General features: G+C 43.6%; 1 protein-coding gene across 4 annotated transcripts in view; it reads left to right on the forward strand.

Moving 5' to 3' along the window:
• Positions 1 to 12,390, forward strand: part of LOC136620524 (class I histocompatibility antigen, F10 alpha chain-like) — a 45,362-nt gene extending 32,972 nt beyond the window's left edge. The window contains exons 4-8 of one of the 4 annotated variants that reach the window (XM_066595360.1): positions 2,111 to 2,383; positions 5,526 to 5,618; positions 7,186 to 7,215; positions 8,303 to 8,348; positions 8,786 to 12,390. In XM_066595360.1, coding sequence (XP_066451457.1) covers positions 2,111 to 2,383; positions 5,526 to 5,618; positions 7,186 to 7,215; positions 8,303 to 8,346 — 440 coding nt within the window. In that variant the 3' untranslated portion in view covers positions 8,347 to 8,348; positions 8,786 to 12,390. The remainder of the gene's footprint in view (positions 1 to 2,110; positions 2,384 to 5,525; positions 5,619 to 7,185; positions 7,216 to 8,302; positions 8,349 to 8,785) is intronic. The other 3 variants (XM_066595361.1, XM_066595362.1, XM_066595363.1) reach the window with 3 other exon arrangements.
• The last annotated feature ends 3,949 nt before the right edge of the window (positions 12,391 to 16,339 follow it).

Here is a 16,339-nt window from a genome sequence, read left to right on the forward strand (position 1 = left end):
ATTAGGGAGTCGGGAAGGAATTTTTTCCCCAAAAGGGCTAATTGGCTTCTGCTTTTGGGGATTTTTGCCTTCCTCTGGATCAACAACACAGGAGAGACAGGTTGGACTAGATGGACTTTGTCTTCAATCGGCCTTACGAACTATGTTACTATGTTACCCAGTGTTACAACCATCCTCCGCCTCATTGCCCATGACTAGATGGGGTCAAATTATTACTGCATTAATCCTATGACTCTCATGTCTATATCATCGTGAAGATGGAACAATACCTCTGCAGCGCCACCTATTGGTTGGCAGCATTCTTTTAAATCAATGTCAGACCCTTTAAACAAGTCTTTAAAGCAATGATTGGGAATTGAAAGCCAAGCCAGAATCTATACACAGACAGCTGTTTCAGGATTTTTGCCCCTCATCAGTGTGCAGTAGGATCCTGGTTTGGCTAGTGAGAGGCCTGTGATGCGGGTCGGGAAGGTATTATCTATCCTTAAGGAGAGCCCCAGGTGTGTGAAGACACCTAGGAGGTGAGTCAGGGACTTAAAGGCCATGCATGCTTCTCTGGGAAATATATGCAAATAAGGAAGATGGAACAGCAGGTGGCGCTGCAGAGGTATTCACACACCTAGGGTCCCTCCTTAAGGAGAGATGATACCCCTCCCGATATACAATCATGACAAACAGCGGCTATCACATTATTCGTCTATGGCGGTGCTGTACAATGCTGTCTCAGTCATATATGATTACAGCAGATGTCGGGTCCCCTCAATAAGTATTCACTGGGGCAAAGTTATAGAATGTCGGCCATCATGACCATAACTGCCCGGTTATCGGCTGCCATCTAATCATCCTTTAGAATAAGATACATAAGGGCTCATGCCCACGACCATGAATTACACGTGTGTTGCACGCATGATACATGGTGAATGGAGGCAATGAAAGTCAATGGACCCTCATTGCTCCATGTACACCGGCGTGTGGGCACTGCGGATCAATACACAAGAGGAATGAATCGCAGCCAGCCTATTCTCTGCGCATCGTATGCAGCCCTTGTATGGGCTGCCTAACAATACACTGTCCATACAGAATACATTGTGTACAGCCAGCGTTTCCATACGCATGTTCAGAGCAGGGAATTACTTTTTTTTTTTTTTAAATACTGCGCATGTCTCTGATTTGTGGGCATGCGCAGTGCCATACTCTGTACTCTGCTGGACTGCGTATGTGTAAATCGCTGCAGCATGAGCCCCTATAGCTCCTCTGTCCCTTATGCATCGCAGTGTGAGACGGCCGCTCTTCTCCCTCCTCCTGAGGGGCACCTTGGTGTTTTATAGAAGCTACTGAGGAGCAGACCCACAAATATTGGGGATGAAGATATTTAGGAGCAGAGGGGGTGTAGCAGAGGGTCTCCTGGAGGCAGATGATGTCACGTTCCTCTGCCCCCACCCTGGTGCATTATACAAATGTATGATGTAGAAACTAGAAAACCCAACAGACTACCGGGATAAGGGGCTAACTCACCTCTTGTTCTAGAAGGGCCGGGGGGCATAAGTACCGTGTCCCCTTAGTGATAATGACATCAGATACTTAGAGGCCTGTAACTAGTCCAGATCTAGTGAGTTATATATCTCTGTGAGATCCATATGACTAATTATGATAAGTGTAACATTAAGTCCATCAGTCTAATAGGCACTGAATATATTAACAAACACAATCACAGGAAGCGGCCATATAATTACCAATGTACTAATACAAGAGGGCAGGTAGAAGCACCACATCCCTCAACATGCAGACAGCCAGACTGCTATATGGAGGAGCCACCGCACAGGTGAAGGTACTGATGAGCAACCACTCACACCCCTCCTTATACTGAGGGGGGCGCTGCTGAGTACTATACCTGCACACAGATATGGCATACACTGGTCTGGTGCACTACACGTACTATGTGGCCTGACACAAGAAAGAGTCCCCAGAATGTCAGTGACTCAGTACTGCCCCCATGCATGTTATTCATATGCCCAGCTACTGGAGGGTCGGCTCTCGTTCTTACCGAGTGAAGATGTTTAGATGCGTCGTCTTAATTCTTGTCATTCTATATTCTTCATTTCCCTCTCAGTTCAGCCAACGGTGAAGGTATCCGGTCAGCATAAAGATGGCACCTTGATGCTTCACTGTCAGGTGTACGGATTCCATCCCAGACGTGTGGATGTGAAGTGGATGAAGAACGGGGTGGACGACATTCCCACATATGAGACCACACATGTCCTCCCCAATCCTGACGGCACCTATCAGATCAGGGTCAGTGCGGATGTGATGCCCGGCGAGGACGACAGTTACTCCTGTTATGTGGATCACAGCAGCCTGGGGGCGCCGCTGAACATTGTGTGGGGTGAGTTGTATCCTTACTGGCTGGATGACAGAAGACTATGGAATATGTCATGACTGGCGATCACTACTGTGATATATAATTGTATGATCTATTGATCGATCGCCGGCATCTTAGTAAAGGGAATAACTTAGTTTGTGGTGATCAGAGGTGATGGGTTCCCTTTAACCCCTTGAGTGGTGGGTTTCCTACCACCCTGCCGTGCCCACCAGGGCAGGTTTTTTAAAATGGTCTAATCATTGAATTTCAACTAATTTTGCAGTTGCGTCCCAAGAGCCATAACTTTTCATTTTTCCATTGACATGGCCATATAAGGGCTTGTTTTTTGCGGGACAAGTTGTGATTTTTTTAAACAGGGGGGAGGAAAAAAAGAAATGGGGAAAAAAGAAAAAAAGGGGCCATGTCATTAAGGGGTTAAATAATGTATTAACTTCCTTCTCTGGGTCATTATGACGCATGGATACCACATGTGTGATTGTATTTTTGATTTTTTACAAAGTAAAGGGAAACAAGTGTTTTTATTTTTTTTTTTTATAATTTTTTTACTTTTTTTTTTTGTCCCTTTAGTGGACTTCCACAGGGACCCATCAGGACCCCTGATCACATTTCGGGGGTCCGATGGTGACAGCCCTTTACATGCTGCAGTCACATAGACTGCAGCATGTAAAGGGTTAACACAGCAGAGATCGGAGGTTTTCTCTGATCTCTGCTGTAAGAGCACCAAGCTCTCCCTGCCACAGAGACCATCGGCTTGCTTCTGACAAGCCGATGGTCTCTATGGCAACCTGTAAACGAAGCAGGAGATTGCCGGCAGATCGGCAATATCTTCTGCTGGTTTTTCAAAGCCCTTGCTTTGTTCTCTGTGGGACTGTGCAGGCAGAGCACACTGTCACAGCAGCTCCCATAGTGATACATAGCCCGGAAATCTTCCGGGCTATGTTGCTATGAGCTGTGGAGCTTGTCCCGGAAAATTTCCGGGCGTGCCACTCAAGGGGTTAAAGGACCGTCTGGTCACCTAAAAAGATTTTTTTTTATATGGGCAGGAGAGAAACAGATTACCCACTGGAGGCGAAATCTACAACAAACCCCGAGGTCCGCTCTCTGTCTTGGTGACATAGCCAGAAGAATGCATCACTTCCTGCTCTTCGCCCCATGGGTCACCCTCCGTCTCTCCCCGGCTGCTTTGTAACATAGCAGTCGTATTGCCGCACATGTCATCTGGATCTGTTGTGGGTGCTTTGATCATTAGTAAGGATGTTTCTAGAGCAGCACTGATGGTTACGGTACCAGCAGCAGTGTGTAATGACATGTGGGGGATAGGACTGGTGTTGGGGGAGAAGGACCTGCGAGGAGACAATGCAGCGGTCAGACATCCCATTTAATGGGAAACAGCTAAATAGTTCCACTACTGATCCCTCCCCCATTTTAGGGGTCCGATAATCCCCTGAGCTCTAGACATACAGATGTGACACATTGTACCCTGATTGTGAGATCATTGCAGAAAGTTATCTTATCTTAACTCATTAAGGCCCATTTACACGTAACGATTATCGCTCAAAATTTGTTCGAATGATGCCTTTTGAGTGATAGTCGTTGCGTGTAAATGCTGCCATCGTTTGCTTTTCAGCCAAACAATGATTTTTAGTTCAGCATGAAGACCTGCTTATAGCAGGGACCGCAGGCTGTGTTCTCCGCGGGCAGCGCTGATAACATTGTTATTAGCTGGCAGCTCTCAGCAGAGCAAAGGGCATGTAATTGAAGAACAGACCGCCTGCTGTTCTGTAATTACATCTCCTGACGGATCAGTAACATGCAAATGATGTTAATTAGCTGCTAATGGACATTAGTGCTCATTAGTAGTTATGCAAAATGATCACTCAAACTGTTTTTTTAAACAATCATCTTTGCGTGTAAATGGGGCTGATCTCTTATCATAACAAAGTCCATTGTAAAGTAATTCAAAGTTGCATTAAGAGTGAAGCTAAAGAAAGACCCGTCTGTATGTATATCCCAATGAATCTGTTCTTGTTGAACGTGTTATTGACTCAGGATCTAGTAAACCAGTCACAGTTTAACCCCTCACACCCCATGAGATACATGTACAGTAGTGCTTAAAAATAGCATCATAAACCTGATAAATCCCTGTTTTTACACATTACTACCGCTCCTCCCTGTATCCACACAGCATATAGCAGCGCTGGATTTTCCTTTCTCACTTTGTGAATTATAACTCTGTTCACCCTGTGATTATCCCGCTGTCTACAACCGAGGTCCCACAACCCGGGTATTTCCATTGACGCTCTCCCGGTCATCTTCCTTGACAGGATTATCTCTGTGAGGTTTTGTGACTGCCTACATGGACCATAGGTGAGGTCATCCAACAGCCCCCACACCAGATGAGTCCATCTGCACTTTATATTTAAACTATTCATTACGTATTCTTACTTCTCCTCCTTGGAGTGCAGGCACTACTTTAACATGATGTTACAGCGAGCTTTCAAACCTACTCAGGGTTCTTCCTCAGGCAAATGGAACAGATCTGAAGATGCAGTTATATAAATAGATATACACATGATCACATGGGAGGGCACAGACATGGTGTCATTAATTTGCACTTAGATAAATACCAGAAAGGGATGAGCAGAACAGTAAATACCTAGTCCAGTGACAAGGGAGAGGAAAGTTGCCTGGCCTCTAAATTGGTGTTAGGGGGTCACCAGGCCAGTGTGTTACCTCTGCTCATATTCTCCACTGAAGCAAACCCCCCCCCCTCCCCTCCGAGATTCATTTTGTTTTTGATAGTATCAAACATGGTCATAAATTTGTACTCCCAAGTTCTTCCATGATGTTGGAATTTGAAATTGTCTTTAAGTATAATAACTTGCATATATTCTATGTTGTGTCTGTGACTAGAATAATGTGGCTGAGCGCCCCTCACATGTTGTCCCGGAAAATAGTCATGTGAATGGGCCATAAGAGGGAGTTATGTGAAGAGATCTAAACCTAGATCCTGCACATGTATGTGATACTATTACACTACACGTATGTCGTTACTACAGCGGGGGAGACTCTCGTGTGGATCTCTGATACATAAAGCTCTCAGTATAATTCGCAACTCATCGTTACCCTTCTGTTTTCTAACCAGAACCTCCGAGTTCCTGGGTGACACTGGTGGTCGTCGCTGTGGTGGTCGTCGCTCTTCTTGTTGCTGCGGTTGTTGGATTTCTCCTATATAGAAGTAAGTATCAGTATAGCGCTATATTCACACCGCCGGATACATGTTGTGCTGAAGAAAAACCGGGAGCAAAACCCTTTAGAAGCCCATGATGATCACGGATCCCTCACATTGTGCGCTATTCAAGGCTGTGGAAATGGATGAGAATACAACAAGCAGATGGATTTCATGTAGATCATCAGTCTGTGTGAAACATCAGCCTAGTGAATAGCCTCATGGACTGTTATGGGGATTCTCATTTACAGGAGCGGACGAGCCGGTGACGTCATCAGTTCACACTCAGGCAGTCTGTTTAGACAAATTACCGTTGGGAATCGTGAACTTCTCGTTCACTTATCGTTTAGTGTTTTCTCATTCCTGTGAAACATAATGACTGATCCGTGTTTAACCGCAACGAGAAGCCAACGAGCCGACGATGATTTTATGTCGGCTGAAGCTGAATGATGAATGAGAAGCGCACGACTCTGATTTGTTGTTCAATTATATGATTTTTAATGTTAGTCTTTCCGTCTAAACGCACCTTAAGGCTGGGTTCATACGGGGCGGAATCTCCACCCGCGGCTCCTAAACCCGGGATTAGTCAGCAGACTGGACGAGATTTTGCAAAAATCTCGTGCACACGCTGCGGCCAATCCATTGCGGCAAAGGCGGGCGGACACGGACATAAGGGTGCGGAATTCAGTTCCGCGTCATGTCAATTCTTTTTTCGTTTCTGCTGTGGCCTCTTTCCTTTCCATGGGGAGAGAGAACCGCAGTGGAATGCCGATGGCGAAACCGCTCCAAGTCTTCTAGAATTCTGCCTAAAGGGGTTCTGTCAGTAAAAAAAATAAGAAAATTCTACACTCGCCTATTCCTCCCCCATCAGTCTTCTTACCAGATCTTCTCTTCGCTGAACTTCTCTGATCTCCTGCAGTCCCCCCTGGCAATGTACGTTATGTCACTAGTTCACAGCCTAGCAGGGAGTGCCGAGCTGTTGCAGATACCGCGCATGCGTACTGTCTCTGCAATAGATCAGCATTCCTTCCTAGCCAGTGAATTCTGAGTCACAGAGACGTGACCTTCACTGACCTGCAGGGAGAGGAATGCGAGGAATGCAGGCTTCATAACAAGGAGAAGAGGATCCGAGCGGCCGGAGGTGAGATGACCCGGGGGGGACTAGAGAAGATCAGCGAGGAGAAGATGGTGTAAGGAGTCTGGTTGGGAAAGAATATGTCAGTATAGATTTTATGATAAAACCCCTTTAAGCCAAAATAAGTGTTGTAAGGTCCGTCAAAGGAGTCTAAAGATGAGCCAGATTTCTCACCCATGAGCCACTATGATAAATCTGCCCTCCTCAGACTCCGGTGCGCACATCAGGCTTAGTTTGTACTTCATTCCTCGGGATCAAGATAATCAGCACAATATCCAAAACGAATAAAAGCCCCATCTGTCCCCCAACAGGGGTGGGGGGGTGGGTGACTGGACATTTCCATAAGAGTCGGCTGATTGTTCCCAGAATTCCTCTCTCATCTGTCACCAATTATAATGGACTCTTCAGGTTTCCTAATTTCATCTCCTCTTCTCATTTTAGGAAATAAAGCCGGCTACAAGACGGCCAGCAGTGAGTATTCTGTGTCTGCGGCTCCGCTGGGGGGTCTCACTATTGGTGACGATGACTAATGTGCTGTTAGTGATGGAGTATGGAGGACAGTATATGATGTATATGAGAGCGGCTGTGACTGCGACTCCCAAGTTGTGGAGACAGTGAAGTGTATTGTTGGCTTCCATTCACGTCTATGAGAGATACAGAAAGACATCGAACATCCATCCTGTTACTGTAATCTGATTCCTCTCTGGCCGTGGCATACAGATGGGTATTCCCATATCCGCCAGGGCCGACTGAGATGACAATACCCCTTTAAGTGAAGTTTTATAATAATCCTCAGTTTAAGGCCATTTTCACATGGCTGAGAAAATTGTGCAAGATTTGTGCTTTGTGAGACGCACAAATATTAAGCCCATTCCTTTGATTGGGGTTATACACATGAGTGACTTTTCTTTTTTTTCCCGCATCGCGGTGCAGGAAAAAAATAAATCGCAGCACATCCTATCACATTTTCCTATTGTTTTCAATGCGGCCGATGGCACCTTCATGCAACGTGCGATAACAGGTCTTCCCCATTAAAAACAATGGGAGACACTCTGCGATCCTCCACAGCTGTCAGCCACGGCGGAGGATTGCTACTTCCCCAATGTGATGCAAGGTGGGTTTGATATAAAAACGCCTCGTATCTGCGGTGAACTTGCATGTTAGCGAGTGCGATATGGGCTGTGATTCAGGGATCGATATCGCACTCGCCCATGTGATATTAGCCCAAAGGTATTGTTCCTCCACGGACATCACTGTAATATGGGAGCCGCCTTGGCAGATTTGTTGGGTAAAGTCACGGCCGGCCAGATATTTTCCCACTGATGTCAGGAAAATACTATGCATGTGAAGTCACATGACCGTCCGCAGAACGGAGATAATCGCTGTCTGGACGAAACTAAATCAGAAGGATTTTCTGCCATCCATGAATGAGGAAAAAATAACAAACAATCTGTACAAAAACTGTAAAGCAAAGAATTTACAAAGTTCCTAAACTTTACATTTTAGCTTAAAACATTAATGTGGAATGTCGCTTTTACATAATTTCCTATTTTTGCAGCTTCAGAAACATCATCTGACTCTAATAATACCGCCAGAGCCTAACGGTGAGTGATAATGTCTTATATAAGTGCTGCCGCCATGTAATGAGATGTGGAATGTGCTGCTGCGTAGGATATCCAGGAAAGCGCTGTATGTTTGTGACTGAAGTATAGAAGTTCAGCTGTTGGAGGCGTCTGCTGACAAGATTGTTGACCGTTTCCAATGAAAACCAGCTTAGTGTGATAACAGCTCAGGACCGGTGCGAAGCATGTGATATAATTCTATCTACAGCTCTGTCCATTATATATAAGCTATATACTGCGCTGCTCCGAGCCGTCGGGTCCTTTACAATATGTTGGTTCTCACTTCCTGCTGTAATAACACTCATGTAATATTATACTGTATTGTCTCCTGTTCTAGAAGGTTATTGAGCATTTAGGGTATTCTTAGCCCCGTACAATGACCTCTGATGGGAATGTTCTCTACTATTCTCTCATTACAGAACCGGACAAGTTTTCTTCTGGGATCCAACAATTCTCCCCTATAAATCTGTCATTATTTCCTTGTGTGATATAAGAGGATCCTGCGGATACAAGAATCTCAGTCTGTTCAGCTGAATCCTCGTATATAACAGCCTCTCTGGCAATATCACCCACAGGAACATCTCCCAAAGCTGAAGAGAGTGGAAGTTCCTAAGTTCTGCCACTTCTGTTCCCCATAGAGGTTACTCTACTGCTGGGATTTGTAGTGTTCACTGAGCGTCCAGCCGGCGCCTGACGGGTCATTGATATGATGGGACACTGATGGGAATATTCATCTGATGACTTCTTAATAATCACTATGTGCCGTCAGGGTGTCACCGGAGGTCTCCACTATCTGGGTCTTAAGGTACATTTACACACAACGAAGATCGCTCCTAATTCGCTCAAAAGCCATCTTTTGAGCGATAATCGCTGTGTGTAAATGTGTTCCCATTGGGCACTTACCGGGCAGTTCTGTCCATCACTGAGTTCAGCTCTGCATAAAACCCATCCTCGGATCAAATGCTGAGTTCTCAGCGGGCAGCGCTCATAAGTGCTGATAACATTCTTTCAGCTGCTGTCCCACTGGAGAACAATAGTGATGTATTTAGAGAACAAACCACCCACTGTTCTCTAAATACATGCAAATGACGCTGCTTGTTGTCTAATGGGCTGATTAACCCATTAGTAGCTAATGCAAAATGATCGCTCACAACTGTCAGTTTCTGACTAATTCTGAGCAATCATCTGTGTGTGTAAATGGATCTTTATCCATTTTGCTCTGAGGACATATTAGAGGGAGGGGGATTTTCTGTGTGTGGAAAGGTCTTTAACCCCTTAATGATGCGACCCTTTTTCTTTTTCCATTTTCGTTTTTTCCTCCCCCCATCGACGTCGCTGTATGAGAGCTTGTTTTTTGCGGGCCGAGTTGTATTTTTCAATGGTGCTATTTAAAGTACCTTATAATGAACTGAAAAACTTTTAAAGAATTCTAAGTGGAGTAAAATGAAAAAAAAAAAACGACATTTCGCCATCTTTTAGTACGTCTTGTTTCTACGGCGCACAAACAGCAAAAAAAATGACATGATAACTTTTTTCTATGGGTCGGTACGATTACTACGATACCAAACTTGTATAGTTTTTTTTTTATATACTCCTCTTTTTTTTTTTCAAAGACATTTAATTTTTTTCAATTATTTTCTGTGGTCATTTTGTGCGCGCTGATAACTTTTTTATTTTTCCGTCGACATAATTTATCAAGGTCTCATTTTTTGCAGGATGTTCTGTAGTTTCTGATAGTATCAATTTGGAATGCATACGACTTTTTGATCGCTTTTTATTGCATTTTTTTCTGGGAGATAGGGTAACTGAAAAAGTGTATTTCTGGTGTTCTTTATTTTTTTTTTTCGGACGACGTTCACCGTGCGGGAAAAATAATGCACTACTTTGATAGTTCGGGCTTTTACGGACGCAGCGATACCAAATACATATTTTTAATTTATTATTTAGATTTTTTCATAATAGATATGGCAAAAGGGTGGTGATTTAAAACTTTTACAACTTTTTTTTTCAATTAAAAAAACTTTATTGTTTTTTTTTTCACATTGCTTTGAAGTCCCCCTGGGGGACTTTAATATGCGATGCTTTGATCGCTCCTGCAGTATGACGTAATGCTATAGCTGACGCCCGCACTGTATGAAAAGAGGTTGCCATGCAACCTCTCTTCATACATACCCCGCGACTCAATGACGTACCTATACGTCATTGGTTGTAAAGGGGTTAAAGAGGCTGACTTAAAGGGGTTGTCCCAACTTGACAACCTTTGACCATCTGCAACCTTTGACCATCTGCTCTGCTAGAACATATGGATGTCACAGAAGGCGTCCTCTTAGGGCTGTGGAGAAAACATCAGGTTGTGGGTGAAGTCAATAAAAATATGCCAGCTCCAAATAAAGATGTTATATATTAGCGTATAATAATCCTGATGTTACCATTTACTGCAGTACATGTATTACTATTTATTATACATGAGCCATTTATGAAGGAGTCAGAGGTTCGGTTTACTGACTCCTCGGCTCTTACTTGAGATGCCCCTATATCAGCCATAAAGAGCCGCTGCAGGGAATGTGTGCCCACCAGCCGGTCCCAGCGATAATGACTGGTCAGCGGTAGTTTCAGCGGTCGGACCCGGGAGATCAGCTTTCCTGGGAGAACTATTAAGAGGATCCAATAGTAAGTGACATTGGTGATACATTTGTTATCCGGCCGGTTCTCTTCTGATCAGACGTCTCACGTTCTGCTGATCTTTCCTTTACATTCCCTTGATAATTACAATAAGGTTTCGGGGTTCAGGCTTTACAGTTTTCACTATCTTACACTAATGTACAATAAAAGTGCCTTACAGCTTATAACATGGAGGACAGGATCGGCTTATATAGCATTATATTGCTTTATTTCAGGCTCTTCATATTTTCAGTAAGGATTTCAGTTACATTTTATTGTATTTCATGATTTGATGTCATTTAGTGGATTGTTTTGTGTTTGTACAACGTGATATCAGCGCAGGAGACGTCACACCGCACAGGTAACAGTTGTATCTGATGTGAGGCACAGTTATCCGTTCTTCCATATTACAGGGAGATGTCTGCTGTAAATAGACTAAAGAATAGTTCTTCATCCCTCCAGTCCTCACACTGCAGACCCCATACAAGATCCAGCTCAGGAGCGCCCCCCGCTGGCCGCTCTGCACGGATTAGTCATGTCACATCTACAATACAGGGAAACAACGCTCCTTGCACCTTACGTTCCTGCGTGAAGAGGGTGAGTGGGGGTCGGGTTACTTGGGGACCCCCGATAGTGATGCCAGGAGACCATGAGACTAATGAGGGGTCAGTAAAGGCCCATTTAGACACAATGATTCTCGCTGGAAAAAACGTCTTTTGAGTGATAATCGTTGTGTGCATGTACATGGCAAGATGATTGCTCAAACTGTAGTTTGAGTGACAGTTTTGAGCGTTCAGTTTGCATAAGTGTGTAAAAGAAGGCTTCACGGTGTATTGAGACAAGCGGGACCGCTATCTTCTGCATACAGCAATTGTCTTCTCGGAGCGCTCAGCTGGTATACACCTGAGAGTTCTCCATAAGCCCCCTTTAGATGTCATCTCGGCCACCCATGTGTCTATATAGATGCAATAACCAGTTTATTGTATGGATGTATAGGCTTGCTGAGATGTTGTTTTTGCCTACAGAATGGGGATAATTATCACTGTGTGAACAAGTACAGATGCTGCAAAGTTTTACTTGATTTACCTGTTATGATAACTTTCTGTGCTGCAGTTTGTTTACACTTAAATTGCTTTACAATGGCTTCTGTTATGTTAAGAGCAAAATAAGTTTTGAATAACATAATCTAACTTGTCTCAGAAAGGAATGTCAGTCAAATTAAACCTTGCTACATCTGTAAACAGGAGGACAATGTAAGCGCTGCTACTGTGCGGGTCTGAAATAAATCCATCTTGCACTTTTTTCTGTTTACTGACCTTTTGTTGATTAAATCTATCAATAAAGTACATTTGGACAAAGATCACATCTGTTGTCTTCCTGGCGCTGCATGGTGACTAATGCTAGAAGTCTGACCAATAAAGTTGATGAACTGTAAGTAATAATATCTAAGAAACTACAACATAGTGGGAATAACTGAGACCTGGTTGGGTGAAAGCTGGGACTGAGCAGAGGAACTTACAGGGTTACAGTCTGTTCAGAGGAGATTGTAAAGACTTGAAAGAGGGAGGAGTTTGTCTTTATGTTAATTCCTGACTATACTATGAAAAGATATATGCGAGACAGATGAACATGTGGAGTCTTTATGGGTAGAAATACATGGAGGGAAACAATAATGTAATCCTCATAGGGGTTTGCTATATGCTAGCAAATATGACAGAATCCACTGAAACCCTATTACTAATGCCCCTTATAGACAAGACGATTATCATTTGAATGAGCGCTAACTCTTTTGCACTCGGAGAGCCTGCTTAGACAAGCAGATCATTGTTGAAAATCATTCACATCTCATTCAGTGTTTCACATTCCTAATTAAATTAAATTAAGCTGGATTAAAGTTTTGTATCACCAGTCTTAATTGAGAATATTAGGGGAAGTGGGACTCTACTCCATGTTAGACGGGGATCATCAAAGCTGGCCTTGCGCATATATAATTATTGTGGTGAATTTCACATATATCATGCACTGCAAGACCAGAGGATTGTAGATTCAATTATACTTGATCCTTGTATCTTGATCCACATAGCAATAGGCAATATTAATAGAAGTGGATCTTACTGAATTGCTGGCAAACTGGGGAAAGGAAATGAACTTCTGGAATTAATCCTCAACAATGTTTGTAGATCAGCAATTTGAGTGATATCAAATATTACTTCTAATACTGACCAAGATTCAAATATACAGGAGTAGAGGCCAGCCCACATTGTCTCACACATTGGACATACCCAAGAAGTAATCAGTGAGAGTGATAGTGATCACCCAATTGAAATATTTTTAGATTTATCTATGCACGCAATGTTCTTTTAATTATTTTATAATAAAAGTTATGTTTTAGACTTAGTGGTTTCCTTCAGTGACACTAAAACAAGAAGGCAGTGAAGAAGCAATAAAAATCTAGAGACTTCAACTTTACCAAGGACCATAATATTGATGCCACTTCCCCGGTCCCTCCCACAAGAGACAGAGGACTGAGAAACAGGTTCAAGGAAACCTTCCAGCTATTAACATTAACAGACACCTGGAGGGAATTCAATCAGACCAAGAGAGGATACACCTACTTCTCACCAGTACACAAGCACCACTACAGACTGGACTGGATCCTCACTAATTCACTGGCCCTCCCCCTGCTATCTTTTTCTCGTCATCTGGTAAGCACATGGTCAGACCATGATGCAGTCCTAGCCAAGTTTCTATTATCTCCCCAAACACGAATCCCATATACATGGAAACTAAATGAAGCCCTCCTCACCAACCCCATAATAACCACCACTCTACAGCAGAAACTCGAAGAGTACTTTCACCACAAACTCCTGAAGACACAGAATTAGACATCCGCTGACTAGCCCACAAACCTGTGATACGAGATGTTCTGATAGCTATGGCTCACGGAAGAAAAGAGAGAAAACCAGAGCCCAAACTACTCTAGAACACAAAATTCACAAATTAGAAATAGTCTACACGCAACACCCCATCTCTTACCTAAGAAAATCCATTCAGGACGCCAGACTGGAATTAAACGTACTATTGTCCCATAAAACAGAAAGAACACTTGTCTGGACGCAGGCAACGTACTTTCAATATGCGAACAAACCGGACAGACTCTTAGCGAGAAAACTCAGGGAAAAGCAAACCATTAACACAATTCATAAAATTCAGACTAGGCGGGGCCAACTCACTTCCAATCCCGCTAAGATCTACAAAACCATCCATCAATACTACCAAAAACTATATAAAGACCAGCAAACCCCATTGGAGAACCACATCACCAACTTCTTCTCGCAACTTAAACTACCGCATTTGTCAGAATCCGGCTTATCGGATCTCAACACCAACATAACCGAAGAGGATATTGACTGGGCAATCAAACGCCTCAAACGAGGCAAAGCCCCAGGATCGGACGGATTTACGCCCCTATATTATAAAAAATTCGCCCCAATATTAAAACCCCAGTTAACCGCACTTTTTAACTACATTCTCCGCAAAGGCCACATTCATTCAGACTTTTTACAAGCCCTTTTTCACAACCATCCCAAAACCAGGAAAAGACCACACTCTTCCCGCTAATTACAGACCCATTTCCCTTCTTAATGTAGACTCAAAACTATTCACTTCCATAATAGCTAATAGGGTTAACAGGCTACTCCATTCACTAGTACATCGGGACCAGGTAGGCTTCATTCCAGGTAGACAAGCCCCCGACAATGTAAGAAAAATTCTTAATCTCATTTATATTGCAAACAACACCAAAACCCCCATGTCGGTATTAGCATTAGATATAGAGTAAGCCTTTGACTCCCTCTCATGGTCCTACCTTCAATTAGTCCTTAACAAATTGGGATTTACTGGCCCATTCCTAATAATAATCTCAGCGCTCTACTCTAAACATACGGCATACTTTAAAATTCCATCGACCGAGCCATCTCCAATACAAATCATGAGAGGCACCCGTCAAGGATGCCCACTCTCACCCATTCTATTCGCACTGGCAATGGAACCACTGGCAATTGCTATCCGAGAAAATCCCAATATCACGGGAATACAGGTAGGTACCACCAACAATAAGCTGAGTTTATTTGCCGACGACCTACTCCTAACTTTACCTAAACCATTAACATACCTACCTAACCTGCTAGCGTTATTTTAAAAAATTCAGTCTCATCTCCGGACTTAAAATCAACCAGACAAAGTCAGAAATCCTCCACTGCAATACCCCCTAAACACACAAAAACTAATCGAAACCAACTTTCAATTTAAAACTCAACGCCATTATCTACCCTATCTGGGGATCAAGCTTACAAATACACTAGACTCTCTATACAAGTGCAACTACGATCCACTCTTCCGCCAACTAGGATTAGATCTAGAGAGATGGGATTGCCCATATCTCTCATGGATTGGTCATATCCATAACATCAAGATGACCCTACTACCTAAACTGCTTTACCTGTTCAGAACCCTTCCCAACCCTGTCCCAGCCTCAGACCTCCGAGCGCACATAAACGACCCAGAATCTCTAAATCCATAATGTGTCTGCACAAGAAATACAGTGGCCTTTCAGTACCTTGCATTCTGAAATATTATAAAGCTGCCCGCCTGGTGCAGATCCCACCCATCTATGCTGGTCACCAGTCCCCATTGTGGACCTCAATTGAGGAAACCCAGTTCTCCCCGCACACCTGGCCAGCCCTACTGTGGACAAAAGCCCCTCTCCCATCCAGTTTCAGAACGAATACACCCTTCAACTTTTTCTCCATTCTACTATGGAGACAAGTTAGATTCAAGCTTAACTCCACAACCACCCCATCCCCACTTACCCCCCTACTACACAACCCAGAATTCTCACCTGGCCAAGACGCGACTCAATTTACATGGTGGAAAACAAACAACCTGACGTCTTTGTATGATTTCCTTATACACGACAAACTGATCTCAATGTCTGCCTTCACTAATCAGTATAGGCCACCTCCACAAGAATGGTGGAGAAAAATACAAGTCTTCCACTACTGGTCCACTATTTTACCCTCCTCAACCAAGACTGAAATGACCCACATGGAGGCCGTGTGTAAATTCTGACCCACTCACCCAGGCACTCTTTCCCATTTCTACAATATGCTGAGTAAATCACTACAAAACAGTCCTTCATGTTACAGTGGGAATCCGACCTACACTCCTCCCTATCATTACTACGGTAGCACCACTGCTGCAATACCATAAGCAAATACAGCTGGCAAGTCTCTTTGACAGGGACATCCATA

Source organism: Eleutherodactylus coqui, chromosome 3 (genome assembly GCF_035609145.1).
Source record: "Eleutherodactylus coqui strain aEleCoq1 chromosome 3, aEleCoq1.hap1, whole genome shotgun sequence".
In the NCBI taxonomy this organism is placed as follows: domain Eukaryota; kingdom Metazoa; phylum Chordata; class Amphibia; order Anura; family Eleutherodactylidae; genus Eleutherodactylus; species Eleutherodactylus coqui.